Here is a 16,913-nt window from a genome sequence, read left to right on the forward strand (position 1 = left end):
TGTATATATGTATGATAACAATTTTAAGTTTAAAAGAAAAGTTTTTAATAACACATCCATAATAGGGGTCCAGAATCGAAAATGGAATGGTTCATTTGTTTGGTTGGGTGGAATCAGAATTCTATTCCCATTCCTGATGGAATGACATTTCCTTTCCCTTCTATGGGAATGAGAATTCATTCCAGCCAATTCTGATTCCAATTCGATAACAAATGAGTGGAATAGACCATTGCAATTCTAATTTTGATTATCAAGCTTCAATTGTGAAGCAAATGAATGGACCCTGAATTCACATCAACATTTGAGTCTATAAGAAATAAGTAAAATTCCCAAATAACACCCTGTACTTTGGGCCTAATGTCACTTTGGTCCCCAAACTTTAAAATGCAACAATTCAGTATTTGAATTTTATATGTCAATCAAATACCTACCGTTAACCAGCTGTTAAGTGTCATTTGAAAAAGACACAAATGCCCTTTGAGTATCACCTAATTTCCTTTATCAACCATCCAAACGTTGACAAAAAATTAACAGTCCTAAATCCTTGCCTCTTTTATTCAAGAAAGTTTGAGTCACATCTCAATGGGCGTTTTGGACCCCAACTTTCTTGAATAAATGAGACAAGGATTTATGACTATTAATTTTTTTGTCAACGCTTGGATGGTTGATAAAGAAAATTAAATGACACTTGAAGGACATTTATGTCTTTTTCAAATGTTACTTAACAACTGATTTACGATAGGTACTGGATTGATACAATTTGAAAATTCGAATATTGATTTGTCGCATTTTAAAGTTTGGAGACCAAAGTGACACTATCCTCAAAGTACAAGGTACTAATAGGGAATTTCCCCTAAAAAATAAGAATACTTGACAAAAAGGAAGGAGAGAAATCAGGGCCAATCCCAACTTTCGGTTAGGGTTAGGATTGAAGGTTTCATAGGTCGGGTCGGGTTTGGGTCGACTTCAATTGGACCTAACCCGGCCCGACGTGCACCCCACCCCAGGTAAATATATTGCCACCCCCGATAGGGGATGGTCGTATTCGTGCTTCCCTTTTGTTCTGTACAAGCAGAAGCATCGGGCGCTGGGGGATGTTCTAATCAAACAGTTGAGGGCTTAACGGCAAAACTTCAGTTGTCATCCTAAGGACCATGACTGCACCACCCATCCCTTGCCCTACATTCCTTTCGTCACCGAAACCCTAGATCGTCGAAACCATTATCTATCGGCGTCTCGTAGTGTTTCTTCTTCTTCCTTTTCTTGTTTGTTGTCTAAGACAGAGAGTCCAGATCCTTTGCTCCAAGGAAATCTTCTTCCAGCCATGTCTCAGGTATTTCGAATTATTCCCTCCTTATCTTTCAATCTCATTCCATTTGTTTCTAAGATTATGACAGTCGAACCGTCTTCATTTTAATTTTTTTTTTTTTGTTTTACACATTATCTGCCAAATTTATGCATCATTTCTAAAGCCGCGTCTTTCATTGCAAACCTTGTCTCCTTTCCAGTCATTTCTTGGCTAGATAATTCCTGTTCAACCGTGTTTGCATTGCTGCAAACTTTGAATTTGATGATCTTTAAGTTTCTCTGTCTCCGTCCCTCATCTCTTTTATTTCTTCAATGGTGCGCTCGAGAGAGTTTATTCTTTAGCAAATTAGGGTTTTTTCGAATACAGAACTCGGGATTCTTGCCTCATTTGATCCAATGTGTTGTTATTGTTTTTTCCTGTTATTAATAGTTTGATATACGTTGCAATGCGTCGTTCATCGGTTTTGGTTTTGAAAATGATGAGAGTTATCGTACACCGCGCTTTTTCCTAATGATTATTTTTTTTTTCAGGTGGATAACAGAAATTCTTCATCAAGCAAGCGTGCTCGAACTGATGGTATGCTCGGTCTTGGTTTCTTTGAGATCTATTTTATTTTGGATTTCCCCTATCATAGTTTTTTCAGGATAACTATCAATCTATTAGCAATTTGCCAAGAGGAAGAATCACTTTCATTAAGAGTGTTTTGGCTAGTTTACCGTCATATTATCTTTCTTTGCTAAGGATTCCTACTGAAGTGGCCATGAAAATTGAAAAAGTTTAAAGAGACTTCCTATGGGAAGGAGTAGGGGGAGTTAAAAGATTCCACTTAGTCAAGTGAGAAAAGGTATGCAAACCAAAGGAGGGGGGGGGGGGGTTGGGGCTGAGAAGGGTAAAGCTGATGAACAAAGCACTTATAGGGAAGTGGTTGTGGAGGTTTGGGCAAGGAGAGAGAGGGAGGCTTTGTGGAGAAGGATGGTTGTCGGGAAGTATGGAGTGATAAGATTTAGATGGGAATCAAAGGAAGTGAGGAGATCCTATGGGGTGAGTTTCTGGAAAGGAATTATGAGCTTTAACCAAGAATTCAGGAGTTTTGTCAAATTTAGAGTGGGGGAAGGCTCAAGGGTGAGGTTTTGGGAAGATGAGTGGCTGGAGATAGGGAAGTTAAGTGAGGGGAGCTCAATGTTATGAGTGGAGAGGGGAGCAACTGATCTGGAATCTGAAGTTTAGAAGACCTTTACTAGATCAAGAAGTGGAAGAATGTATACTACTGTTGGAAAAGTTAGAAGGACTAACATTTTAGGAGGTGCAGAAGATGGTCTCTGGTGGAAGGAATGTAAGGAGGGCAGATTCACAGTTAAGTCATTCTACAAAGCATTAATCAAAGAAGAGGGGGGCTCAGTCCAGATAAATGGAGTTTGGGGGAATCCAATACCCCCAAGGGTAGAGGCCTTTGCATGGTTGGTGGCACATGACTCACTACTGATCATCTGAAATCTAGGGGATTTCATATGGCAAGCAGGTGCTATTTATGCAAGGAGGAGGAAGAAACTGTGTTCCACTTGTTCTTCACATGCAGCATAGCGAGCTTCACATGGAAGTTCTTTTCCTTTTTATTTGGGATGTGTGGCTTCCAGCCGTTAGATCCAGCAGAAATATTTTCTATGTGGCCATACTTCAGAGGAAGTAAGAAAGCCAATATTGTTTGGAGCTGCATCCCTTTTGCAGTATGTTGGGTCTATTTGGAGGGAGAGAAACAGAAGAGTATTCGAGAATAGGGCCAACAATATAGAATACCTGATAGCTTCAGTGTCCAATCTGATATCAGAGTGGGTCCTTGGGCTCCTAGATTTTGATCAAGTCTCCTAAGTTGATTTATTGGAAAATTTCTGGAATTCACTTGAGTTACAGCCTTGTAATGTAAATGTATTCTCAGTTTAATGTTCTGGACATGTAATTGAAGTATGTACTTATGTTGTTAGTGTGTCATCTAGACAACCAATGTGATACAGGATGTAACCTTTTCTTTTAATAAATTTTCTTTCTTCTTGATTCTTCAAAAAAAAAAAAAAACTAATACACTGACTATGACTATGATGTTGTCCTGATTCTGATACTAATATATTTTTCTTCTTTCTTTTTTTTTTGTCATCTTTTTGTTTCTTTAGAAATATGTCACTTGGTGAATATTTTTAGATATATGCTGCTACACAGAACGGAATACTTTTTATATTTCAGTATATATTTATAGAGCATGTAGAACTAGAGTGGGGGAGGAGGGTTTGATGGAAGAGTAGAAGAATCTTGAGGAAGATGGAGAGTGAGGGGCAGGTGGGAGGTAATACAGGCATAGAGGCTTCATGTAGCAGGCTAGAGGATGGGATGGGGAGGATAGGGAGTTGAACAGTTGGGTTGTGGGAGAAGAGGAAGAAGAAAATGATGAGGTGGCAGGGGAGAAATTAAGAGATGGACACATGGGTGATCTGAGCATAGGTGGACAAGCGAGAGATGTCCATGCGGAGGAGGTGAGGTTTAAGAAGTTAGAAGATCAACATGTAGTATGTGGTTTTCACACAAAGCATTTTAAATGTGGTGGCCACCACTTAAAGAATTTTGGTAAGGGGTTTAAGAATCTCAATCAGCACAAGTGGTTGCGGGTGCTTAGGGGCTTTTGTGGGAAAGATAGTTGGATTGATTGGTAGGAGAAAACATAAGGACAAATGGAAAAATTTAGGTCGAGAAAGTTCATATGATGAATGGGTTTGGGTGATTGCGAGATGTGAAGGAGGAAAGAAGATTGTCTCGACCAATGGCGATGAAGCAAAGAAATATGGGGAAACCAATGCACGATCAATCGACCAGAAACTGAGAAGAGCTTTAGTGTTTGAAGAGGTGGTGGATTCTCAAGATCACAGTTTTGATTGTGGACAGGTTGGCATCTCTTCGAGCCAAATCATCTTGCCAACTATGGTGCAATGTCAATAGCATGATACTGATAGTGGGAATAGAGTGTTGAGGAATGCAGGGATTGAAGGTGTCACCAAGCTAAATTTTGATTGAAACAGTCTAGGCAATCCAGGGCCATTAGGGATTGGGGGAGTTTTCAGAGATGCATAGGGACAGATTATCGCTTTGTTTTTTGGTCCTATTGGAGAGATGGATTCAGTTTAGGGGTGCTCATGGTTCGGTTAACCAACCGAACTGTGTTGCCGAACCGTGGGGCTTTTTTTAACCAAACCAGAACCGAAACCAGTCGGTTAACTGGTTGACCGGTTCAGTTAACCATCGGTTTTTCAGTTTTTTAATTTTTACAATATATATTATAAAAATATATATAAATATATAATAAAAAAATTCTAAATATATATTTATATATAATGCATATTTATTAATTTATAATATATAAAATATATAGAAATATATGTATACCAGTCGGTTCGGTTAACCGCTGGTTTTTTATATTGGTTAACTGAAACCGAACCGACCGGTTTGGTTAACCGATTTTTTGGTTTGATTTTGGTCGGTTTTTTTGGCCGGTTCGGTTTTTCGGTTTTTTTGCTCACCCCTAATTCAGTTAGTGCGGAAGTCCATGCAGTTCTATGAGGAGTAGAGATTGCTAAAGAGCTGAACATTGAACAATTATTAATTGAAGGTGAGTCTAAATTAGTAATTGGGTGGCTGAATAATCCAGAGAAAGTGACCAGATCATTTAGGGGAGCATTGAGGATATTTAAATGGCTAACTACAAATATCTCTGCCAGTTTTCAATGGGAAAGAAGATTGGCAAATGGGATGGCAGACTGTCTAGCAAAGCAAGGGTGCATCGGGATCAACAACTCTTTTGGGCTATGTTGTAACTTTGAGGGTTTTTGCAGGCAGCATCTCACGCCTCTTGAGGGAAGCGTTATCATTGTACTCCTTCATTTATCTTTATTATTTAATAAAATCGCTTTACTTATCAAGAAAAAGGAATGAAGGGATTGGCGATAAGGAGAAAGATAATGCCAACCAGGTGGACTACTCAAACAACGATAGGAAGGAAGGAGATTGCTGAGCCTGGGTCAAGATCTTTAGTTTAGAGATTGTTGCTTGTCTGAATAATGAGGTAAGTTTGAATAAACTGTTTGATTCAAAAACATTGGAAGAAGTCAATAGGATAAGGGAGGAGGAGGTAATTGGAGCTGAAGATGAGGGTGAGAGGGGAAACAAAAAAAATAGAAAGATTTAAAATCTGGAAGAAAGTTGTGGACAGTAGGAAAGGGCTTACAATAGAAAAAGAAGAATAATAATCAAGGATTTAAAGATGATGGTGGTGGGAAGGGGGAGATGAGAGAGTTGGAGGCATTGGGAGAAGGGATAAAGGAGGGGAGCGAGGAGTTTGTGGCCCTATAGGGGGAGGAGGTTTCTAAAGAGGGAGGTTTAGGGGAGAAGAGGGTGGAAATTGAGAAGATTATGGAGAGACAGGTGGAGGTGTGTAAATCGCTTCGGTTTTTGTTTTATTTTATTTTATTTTTTGGGAGGGGAGAGGGTGGTTAGAAGGGCAATTGAGTAGTTTGAAAGAAACAAAAGAGAAGAAAAAAAGTTATTGGGTAGGGGGAGAGGAATCGGAGATAGGAGAAGAGGTTGAGTTGGATGTTATTTGAAGAAATAGATAAATGGTCGTGGAGGTTGAGTTGGAAATGAGGTTGCCATCCTAGAATGTCAGGGGTTTGAGAGACGGAAGAAGGGTGTTGGTAAGGAGTGTAGTGAGAAAATTCAATCCAGATGTGTTAATGCTACAAGAGATGAAGCTGGAAAATTTTGATTTAGGAGTGAAGAATGAAATCTGGGTTATGCGGTAACCTGGTGCACTCGGGTGGAAGCTTTTGCTTGGCTAATAGCTATGGGTAGTGTGTTGATAGTGGATCACTTGAAGACAAGGGGTTTCAGTATGGCCAACATGTGTTACTTGCATAGAGAAGAAGAGGAATCAATCATCCATCTCTTTTTTACATGCAAAATCACAGGGTTCTTGTGGAACCTCATCTCGTCTATCTTAGGTGTTAGAAATTTTCAGCCAAGGACACCTGAAAATTTTTGCTCATGGCCAAGAATCAGAGGAGGGAGGATGGCTAGAATAATCTGGAGCCTTCATTTGTTATTTGCTGGAATATTTGGAAGGAAAGGAATAGAAGATTTTTTGAAGACAAGGAATGGAAGCTGGGCAAGTTGGTGGCGGCTGTTGGCAATTCTGTTGCAGATTGGGCTTTGATCTTACCAGAGTTTTCTCTGGTCAAGAGAGAAGACTTAGGAAAAAGCCTATGGGAGGTGGTGGGGTTACAAAATTGTATTATGGATTATTGAAGATAGGTAGTTTTTGTACTTGTTGCTGTTGTTAGGTGCTACCTTATCACCTACCTAGATTGTATTCATTTTTTCCTTTTAATGAAATTTTACTTGTAAACAAAAGTGGTAACAATTCTCCCCATTAGCTTTACAAAGGCAAACCTAGTTTGGAGATAAGAAAAGAAAATGCCGTATCTTTTGTAGATTGTCCATAGTAGTAATCTTTCCATAATACACTTCCCAACACAAAGCATCAACTTTAGGGCGGCTAGGTTTGTGCCAGATGTCTTGAACACCTGAAATCTTTCCATAATATTTAAGGTTTCTTTTTGTGATCCTTCTCCCTTGTTCTAATCTTGCATATCCTGTTCTCTTCATAGTTTCTCTAATTTTCTGGTTTTTTTTATTACCTTTATTTGAGGTGTTTGCTGATTTGTTTGCCCCCTATTTTCTTGTCCTTGTTGTAAGCATCTCTTGTTACCAACAAGGTTCCAAGTATCAATACACTCAATACCAAAAATTCAGTATCAAGCAATTAAAAGCATTGGTACTCTATGTTTTAATGCCAATCTTTCCGCCGTTGTTGCATGCTTACTACTATTATTATTTAAAATCGACAGATATTCCTAATTCCTAGTTTTTAGTGTATCATTTGGTTCCAACAACCAATATTGTCATACAATATGGTGTGATACATTACTTCAATCCTTGGTTATCAGTAAAATCCTTTGCCAATAAAAAATAGGACTAATTTGGTATTGTATTCTTCATCTTCATTTTGGTATCGTGCCCTTAATTTCTGTATAAAATGTTTTGCTGAGCCTGTGGTTTTTTTGATGGCTAGCTGAAAATTTTATTGATTATTAATAAAGAATAAAAAAAAGAGTATGAGCAGTACTTTGAACACTTACAGTTAGGTTATCTGAGTCTGATTCTCACATGTCATTTTAAATATGTTGGTTGTATCTGGACTACCAAATGTTGGTTGTCATATTTGTATACTGTAATCCATTTATACTTATGTCCTGTTGTTATACTGGGATGTTGTCGTTTTAGGTAGTCGTCGGGAAGATGATTGGACATGTCCAAGTTGTGGTAATGTCAATTTTTCATTTAGGACGACCTGCAATATGCGTAATTGTACTCAATCCAGGCCAGCTGATCATAATTCGGTAAGCCATGTTTAATTTGCCATAATCTCATTATTGATTGAGGTCCATGCCAAGCAAAAAATTCATGAGTCCAGCAACAAAAGCCATGAGCTAACTATTATTATAGTACAGCATTATCACAAAGAAGATGTGATATATACATTGGTTAATTTGGTTCATCATTAAGAGTTTTATACACTTATTTGTTTTCTTTTATGTTGGGTTTAGTGGCATTCATGTACAAGTCACAGACTGGATGGCTTATTTTTGCTTGGAACAATCCTAATATGGCATTTCTATTTTTCTGTGTATAGTCCTTTTTATTTTATTTGTGACACTTTCATTTTTCAATTTTCCTAAATATTTTGTTTATGGGTGCTCCATTTCTGCAAGATATTTTTCCTGTAAAGCTCTGTTATGAAAGTGCTTCAATGTTGCAAGAAAAATTTCCAAGCATTCTTTGCGTGCCCCTGTTTATCTTGAAGTTTTGATCAGAGAAAAGCTTTAGTTTTGGTATTGGCTTTTGCTTGCTCTACATAGATTTACATCTTTATGGAGAAATGGAATTGTTCCTCCCTTTACTGTTCTGAACAAATTGGAATCCTGATTTAATGATAGTTCATCTTAATGTTGTTTTTCTTATAGCCGGTTGTATGAAAGGTATATTGTGTTATTTAGCGTTAATTTGTTGGTCAAGTACATTGAAGAATTAAAGTTCAAATTCACCAAGATTGTTGTTGAATAATCTTACAGAAGAATGAATAGGTTTATTCACATTTTGTAAATTTCCCCTGCGAGAACCCATTTTTTGTTGGTTAAAAAAATGGCTTTGCAATATAAACACCGGGCCAAGCAACAACCTAGGAAAAACAACTCATGGACCGGTCCCTGCAGCTGCTAAAATCAGATTGATGCTCCAAACCAAAAAGAACAAATAGAATCAATGGCCATTACCTGTGGAAAAGGCATGACCTTTTTAAAGTCACTGTTGATGAGCCATCAAGACTTAAAACTTGAGATTGTCTACTATTATTCTAGAACTTTGGTATCTGGTTAAGTGGCTACTCCTTAATATATCTGATTCATTGTTGCCCTTGTTAACTGGGGCAACAATTGATTAGCTACTAACTCTGGATCTTTTAGACAATTCTTCTTTGCTGATATTTGGAGGAATAGGTTTTCAGTGGCATCTAGTTCAGTGCAGAAGATCAGACCAAGGCTGGTGTGGACACCTCCTCCTGAAGGTTTTCTGAAATTAAACCTTGATGGGAGCAGTCAAGGCAATCCAGGTCCTTCAGGAATTGGAGGGGAGTCATAAGGAACACAGAAGGGATCATACTTGCACTTTCTTCAGGACCGGTGGGGATAGACTCTTTAAAGGCTGAACTGTTTGCAGTGTTACAAGGTTTCAGAATGCAAAAGACTTGGAACTTGGAGAACTTGGTAATTGAAGGGGACTCCAAGGTGGTGGTAGGTTGGTTGAGAGATCTGGGCTCAGTGATTTGGTGTTATAGAAATGAAACGAAGAAGTTTCATTAGCTAAGCAAGGGGTGATTAGGGATCAGATGTATTGGGTGCAATTGTAATTCTGTATCTGTACTAGCTCTGTTCTAACAGTGAGGTTGCATCTTGTGCCTCCCTGTGGGGTGCTTGTAACAATGCATATCTTTATATTTTTCAATGAAATTTAATGATCTTTTACTTACCAAAAAAACTTCAATTTATAGTGTAAAATCAGTATTGAATTCCATGTTTAGCCCTGTCCTTGCTGTATCTGGGTAACATAGGTTGCACATGCTTAATTTTATTTGGTAACATTCTGAAGATACCATCATTTTGTATCTGAAAGCTCCAAGTTAAGTTTGAAACAGGTGTTTAATTCTTATCAGACAAATTTTGATTTCTGCTATTTTGGGTGTCCTTTCTTGATATTTTTTTCTTTTAAATTTCATTTTTCATGCCAAGAAAGTTAATGATGTGTTTAGGCATGTTGAATATCATATGGCTTGCTTAAAAAAAATTATATGGCTTGCTTTATCCAATTGATAGAAGGTGTAAAAGATGTTTTTTATTTATGAATTTGCACCTAATTATACCACTACTTTTCAGAAATCTGCTACGAAGCCACTTCAAGCCCCTCAAAGTTACAACTCATCAGCAGCCTATCTAGGTTCAGGTGCACCTTCTTCTATGTACCTGGGAGTTCCACCATATGGCTCTTCACTGTTTAGTGGAACATCTCTTCCTCCCTATGATCTTCCATTCTCTGGGGGGTCTGGATATCATTATGACTATGGCAGCCGCCTCTCAGTTGGCAGCCCTTATGGGCCACTGCATTTGTCTGGACCGCCACCATATTCTAGTGGATCTATGCTGGGAACTGGTAATTGCCATTTTAATTTCTTTCCTTTCCTTTTTCCTGTCTCTCTTTATTTTTTACCACTGCATTTCTTTCCACTAGCAAGGCATTTTTAGAGTATTTACATTTACTATTTACTGTTGCTTATGAAAAATCAGCTTGTCATTTTTATTTCTTGCTTCTGCCCCCGTACCTTATTCTTTTCTTTATCATATCTTGTTTTTTTTTAATATATGCATTTGGTAGGGTTACCTTGATTATGATTTCTTCTCTTTCTTAGGTGGGATGTACGGTATGGCCCCTCTAATGGACCGATATGGCTTGGGTTTGCCCATGGGTCACACTGCTATGGTATGTATGAGGCATGTTAATTAGTTTTGTTCTTAAATAGTTGCATGAGCTGCTTTCCTATGGTTGCTTGTTAGTTTTGTTCTTAAATAGTTCCTTTTCTCTTTTCTTCCTTTCCCTTCGCTCTTTTATTTCACTTTAGATCATTTTGGGGTTTTAGTTAATTTTATGTAGCTTGTGGTGTGGGTGGATGATGATTCTACAGGTAATTAGATTGAGAAGGGAGATGGAGTTCACAATAGGTTCTTAATTCTTAGGGTATACTACAAAATTAGGTACTGGTTGATCAATACCATTGATACAGAAGCAATTATCCAAAAAAAGTACCATTGATATAGACGGCTGATGGATAATGAGTTCTCTATGAGAGGAGATACTTTAACCTGTGAGTGAGTGGGGAGGGGAGTTAAATGAATTGACACCAATACTTGGGAGGTTTATCAACTCTTTTATTGTGTATACATGCATTACACTTCAAAATACAGCTAGCTAGTATGCTTGCACATGATCCTTAAAACTAAAGATCACAACGTGGTGTATTTTATCATCAAACCTAGCTAGGGGGGAGTGACACTTCTAAAATATTTTAAAAGCCTTACAGTTCCAAGAGTCACTAATATATATGGGCCATTATCACCTTGTTCCCTCCTCTCAAGAAATACACGTACACAAAAAAAGTTCATGAAAGAAGAGGCGGGGCAAGGTGTGGTACAAAAGAACCAGAAGGTTTTGGTGATGGAGCAAAAGTATAGAACTGGTAGAGAATAACAAGAAGTGTTAAATCTTGAGGTGAAACAATACACGTGAAGCTGGAAAGAAGGATAACCCACTTTCAGTTAGGGGTGGGTTTGAACCGAGCCAAGTCGAATATCTGGTTACTTGAGCTCGGCTTGCGAAAAAAAAATGTTGGGTTCAAGCTTGAGCTTGATTTATGCTAGATACTTGAACTCGAATTTGGCTTGGCTCAAAAGCTCGTATGTTCGAGCTTGACTCGGCTCAAGCTCGATTGCGTGCCAAGCTTTCTATAAAAAATAAATATTATACATACAAAACTCATTTTTTATTTTACATGCAAAAAAATTAAGAATTATAAAAATTACTTATTATTATACATAAAAATAAAAATATTATATATGTGAAATATTATTATACATATAATAAAGCTTATTTATTAATATCTATATATGTATGCATGTATGCATGTATTATGCTCGTAAGCCTTACTAGCCGAGCTTGAATAGCTTGTGAAAAGCTTGATTTTTTTCCACTTTTAGGGTTGAAATCACTACTTAAGTGGATAATATAAGTCTTTAAAGATTGAAAACAGCAAAAAGATCCTTCTACAAAGTTCAAACATGATATGAGGCTAATATAGATGCTTCCAAGCAAAGTGACACCGTAACACACAATTTGACCAAAATACCCCAACTTAAGTGACTCGTGTGATAGTCACATGACTCAGCTTAAAAATAAAAAACTAAAACATTACCAAACAACCATAAAGTTCATATAAGATATATAACTCAGGAAAAATAAGAAAACAAAGATGAATACTTGGCCCCCTCCAGAAACCAGATGTTAGTGGGGTTACACATGAGCCCCACATGCTCTTGCATCAACCTCCCTGGGTTGGAAACTCTACTCTGGCAAGAACACCTTCATGCACTCAGTATATGTGGCTGGTTTTCCCAACCATTTCACTAAAAATCGTTGTTAGGTGGTTCCCCTTCTAGATCGAACCTCCTTCACATCCAAAACATCTTTTATCACTTTTGGTAGCTTATTTGGAGCTGTTGAAACATGGTTTTTGGTATCTGCTCTTCTCCATCAAATCCCTCAAAGGAATATAAGTCAGCAACATTAAAGATAGGACTTATTTGAAGTGCCTCCCGGCAACTCAATGATGTGTACATTCGAGCTGATTTTCTACAAAGCCTTACAAGGTACAAAACCTTACAAGTGGTCTCAAAATGATGTATGCACTGGAGCTTTCACCTTGAGCTGGGTAAATGTCTCTTCTTCTTCTGCTGCTTCTGCTGCCACCTTTAGAAGTACTCCCATCTGCACAGTTGGAGTTGCTGAACCTTGCTGGTTCTTTTTCTTTCTCACCCTTACCAACTCCAATAGGATTTTTCACAGTTGTCCAACCAATGGTGTTAACTCCTTTTGCATTTTTAACACATGTTTGCTCACTCCGAGCACCCTTAACAGCACTCTTGCACCATAATGCAATACTTGTTTTTCAGCCATTAAGGCATATTGTCGAGCATCTTCAAGACTAAACAGTCCCACTACACATCTCAACTAACAAGTTGTTAGTTGCTCATTGCTCTTGTTAAGAACAACCTGGATACAAAGATATTAAATTCTGATGTGTATTCTCCTACCGTCATCCCCTTTTGCCTCAATGAATGGAGTCTCTCATACAACTTCATGGTGGAATCAGCTGGTAGAAGTTGCTTCCTCATCTTTGCCTACTATGCTCCCATGTATTAATTTTTGACTTCCCTTGATGAGAGCATTTCTCTTCAACTCACTTCCACCATCGAAATGCAACACCCTTCAATTTTAGTTTCACGAACAACACCCTCCACTCCTTGGCCATTGGCTTCCATTCAAAGTAATTTTCCATGCTGGTTTCCCAATCCACAACCATTTTCCAACACACCATGTTCAACCTCTTCATTGTTAGGCCAATGGAGGGGATTCTCTTCCTCAACCTCAATTCATCTCTAACACTACCTTCCTGTCTGAAGGTTCATGGTCGCCTTCCGAAATCTCCATGCAGGTTTCTGCTCGCTTTCGCTGTTGCAAGGCTTATACATCCCGTGAAAAATCTTCAATCATACGTCTCATCTCCAACATTTCCCCTTGCTGAAACTGGTTTCCTTTACCTCCATGTCCCTTACCACGAGCTGCCATGGTTCAGATCTAGTATCTTAAGCTCTGATTACCAAATCTGATGTAGCAGATATATAAAATCAGTAGATAACGGAAATAAGAGAAGTGTTGAAATCTTGAAGTGAAACAGTACACTTAAAGCTGGAATGAAGAGCAACCCACTTTTAAGGCTGAAATCATCACTTCAGTGCATAGTATAAATCTTTAGGGTTTGAAAGCAACAAAAATGATTTGAGGCTTTTATAGCTGCCTCCAAGCAAAGTGGCGATCTAACACTTAATTTGACCAAAATACCCCAACTTAAGGATTCACATGACTCAACTTAAAAATAAAAGACCGAACACTAACAAACAACTGTAAAGTCCATATGGGATATATAACTCAAGAAAAATAAGAAAACAAAGATGAATAAGTAGGTTGGCCCCCTCTAGGAACCAGCTGCTAGCAGGGTTACATGTGGGCCCCACGTGCTCCTGCATCATTTGGTATCTTAGATATGAAATATTGTGCATCTGTGTGTTGTCAGAGTTTTTAATTTCCAACTTTGGTATAGGGGGCAAGGCCAGGAGTTTTTCCAGATGAGAATCCTCAGAAGCTGCCTGCAGGTAGGCATCAATTTAGTTTATGCATTTTGCAGATTCTTCATTGTTGCATTTCTTTGTATTTGTTAACTCCTTTTATTCCTCTATGTAGATACAACACGTGATAGTGACTGGACGTGCCCCAAATGTGGGAATGTTAACTTTTCATTTAGAACAGTCTGCAACATGAGGAAGTGCAATACCCCAAGACCTGGGACGCAGGTTTGTACTGCTTATTTTGTTGGAGAAAATGTCGAGCAGCATTTTTTTATTCCCCCCCCCCCCCCCGCGCGCGCCCCTAGACCAAGTTTTTCTTTAATTCACATTTTACTGAGCCTCTGTTTTCTTATGCAGGCTGCTAAATCTGAGAAAAATTCTAGTAAGTATTTTTTTTTTTCTTTTCACTGGTAAATTGTCATTTCTTCTGTCTTGGTATCCCGATATTCCTTCTTACTATGAATTACTTGTCTTGCAGAACAAAAGATGCCCGAGGGTAGCTGGAAGTGTGAGAAATGTAACAATATAAATTATCCATTTAGGACCAAGTGCAATAGACAGAATTGTGGGGCAGAAAAACCATCTGAAACAAACAAGTCCCCTTCACCATCATCATCAGAAGATGAACAGGTTTGTTGTGAGATGTGTTTGTGTACATCCATTTGTTGCTTTAAATTGCTGGCTTCTCGCATCATTCTCTTCTTTGTATATCTCACAAACTCATTAAACATAAACTACAATCATCATTTATTAATGATCTGGAGTGGTTGCTCTTCTTTCTTTCCTCAAATTATTTTTGTACTTTCCATTGATTCATAGTTGTCTATTGTTCCAGTGAGTACTAGTACACTTTTGAGGGTTGAGAAGGTCCAGAGTCTTCGTCCGGCTTGCTCAATATGGGTGTCTGAAAGTCAGTCTTGTCATCGTCATGTTGCAGCGGTTGTCAAGTTACTCTGCCTTACCAGTTATCATGATCAGTGTCAAGTTGTTGTATTTGCAGCAACCCCATGTTTACTGGTTTACTACTGGGTAATGTCATTTGTGGTCGTTATTTTTGTTTATCACCTTTTCCTCAAAACATGTCATGTATCGACTAGGTCGACTGGTGTCATCTTTTACGAGTTGGTTTTCATTATTTATTTGAAGGTAGGCCCCCTATACTTTTTGGACATGAGCTTTTGTCTATCTAGTGGGTATGTTATGTACATTCCTGGTTACTTTTATAGATAAATCTGTAGAATGATAGGATTCAGCAAGGCTGCACTTCATGGCAGTTCTCAACATTTCATACGTGTCTGTATGAAGTTGTGGAAGTGGCCTGTTGAAAAGATTAGTCCAGAGATTTACCATATTTCCAAACTCGATTTGTTTTAGGTTTTTTATCTTCATGTTTTGGTTGGAATGGGAATATTACTTGTTTAAGAATACCTTGGTCAGTTCTCCATTGTAGGAATGGAGCATTGGGGATGCTTTGCTTGGCGTCTGTTTTGGCTATTTGAGTTTGTTGTTTCCTCTTTAGTGTATTGGTATGTTACATGCACAGAAAGGTCCAAGAACCTAGGAATCCGGGCTCATTATGGAATCTGCCGAGTGATATTACTAATAGATCCAGGTCGATTCACATCACTAAATCCTAGCTCAGGAAGTTACTACCTAACGCCTGGGACATTGGGACTCCTTCCCACTCCCCACACCTGGTCAAAACCTTCTATTGTACCTAAGGTGGCGGAGCTTTGTGTCTGCCAATTTGAAATCAAGTCAAAGTTGGGTGGGTGGGGGGTGGGGGGGGGGCGGTATGCCAAAATTCTTGTCCTCCGCGTAATGTTTTTATTTTGACCGGTGGGGGTTTCAAAAAGTTACTTTAAGGCTGTGTTTGGTTTGAAGGAAAATGTAGGGGAAGGAAGGTAAAGATAGGGAAACCTTTACAAACCTTGTATAGGTTTCCCTAGCTTTTCCTTAAAGCCAAACACTGCCTAAAGGAAAAAAGATACACAATTTAAGATATTTAACTCTAATTAAAATCTCTGTTCCTTTATTTATTTTATGATTTTATCCTCCCGTGAAAGTCAGAATCTATCATTACTCACTCGTACCCACCAGTGTGCCACTGCCACCCTCTGGTGGGTATGAGGGGGATTGATGAAATGATGAATTACTGAACGAGGAATTTCTTACATGATTGGCGGTGCACTCCAGTTTATCGTTCATTAGCTCAGAAACTTGTTAGTTATAGGAGTTTCTTTTTGGTTGTTTGAATTTTCTGACTCGCAAGTTTTTTCAGTAGGGAAAATCTATGATATTGGGAAGACATGATAGCGGAAGAGCTTTGATCAATCAGAGCGCTTCATAAATTTTGATGAAAACCGCCTGATTGGTTACCTCTTATCTGATACCAGTTGATTGGCTGTAAATTTTTCTGGTATCATGTCTTTTCTGGTTTCATTGTTGAATCCTTTCTGGTATCATAAGCTGATTCTATCAATTAAATCGTATATAATATATTGAGATTTCCCTGTTTTCTTGTAATTTTTTTTTTGAGGATAAATTTCTAAATTTTGTAGAAAAACACTTATTTTATCAATATATAATGGTTTGCTATTTTAATGTTATTTTTTAAGGTTATATTTTTAAGAATGAAGTTCTAAGTTTGTTATTGTCACAGATAGTTATAGATGTCATTCGATTAATAATTGATTTGTGTCTGGGTCCATATAGAATCAATTAATGATCGATTTAGGACTGTGAATATCAACTATCAAAAAACAAAGACTGCAAAGGTAAATTATTTTAGAGCTAAGACCCATTTTATCTATGCATGTAAACGTTACATGATACATATGAATGTGGATTTTCGTATGCAAGTTTATCTACCTGTTCACGTGATATACATGTTACAGGCATTTGATTGGTCGAAGCTTGTGTGACCAATTAACCGGTATCGTAAA

General features: G+C 38.0%; 1 protein-coding gene across 1 annotated transcript; it reads left to right on the top strand.

The window, feature by feature from the left end:
- Positions 1-1,034: 1,034 nt before the first annotated feature.
- Positions 1,035-15,173, top strand: LOC104612662 (ranBP2-type zinc finger protein At1g67325-like). The gene is made up of 10 exons (XM_010280184.3): positions 1,035-1,333; positions 1,840-1,885; positions 7,688-7,803; positions 9,892-10,165; positions 10,422-10,492; positions 13,944-13,995; positions 14,084-14,193; positions 14,326-14,350; positions 14,447-14,598; positions 14,804-15,173. Exons 1-10 carry the CDS (start codon positions 1,325-1,327, stop codon positions 14,804-14,806), a joined length of 858 nt encoding a protein of 285 aa, XP_010278486.1. The 5' UTR covers positions 1,035-1,324; the 3' UTR covers positions 14,807-15,173.
- The last annotated feature ends 1,740 nt before the right edge of the window (positions 15,174-16,913 follow it).

This window comes from Nelumbo nucifera, chromosome 8, assembly GCF_055504915.1.
Source record: "Nelumbo nucifera cultivar China Antique chromosome 8, China Antique-T2T, whole genome shotgun sequence".
Taxonomy (NCBI): domain Eukaryota; kingdom Viridiplantae; phylum Streptophyta; class Magnoliopsida; order Proteales; family Nelumbonaceae; genus Nelumbo; species Nelumbo nucifera.

Coding starts and splice junctions, on each gene's coding strand:
- LOC104612662 (XM_010280184.3), top strand. Junction 10,166..10,421: donor TGGATCTATGCTGGGAACTG/GTAATTGCCATT, acceptor TCTCTTTCTTAG/GTGGGATGTACGGTATGGCC. Junction 10,493..13,943: donor CCATGGGTCACACTGCTATG/GTATGTATGAGG, acceptor ACTTTGGTATAG/GGGGCAAGGCCAGGAGTTTT.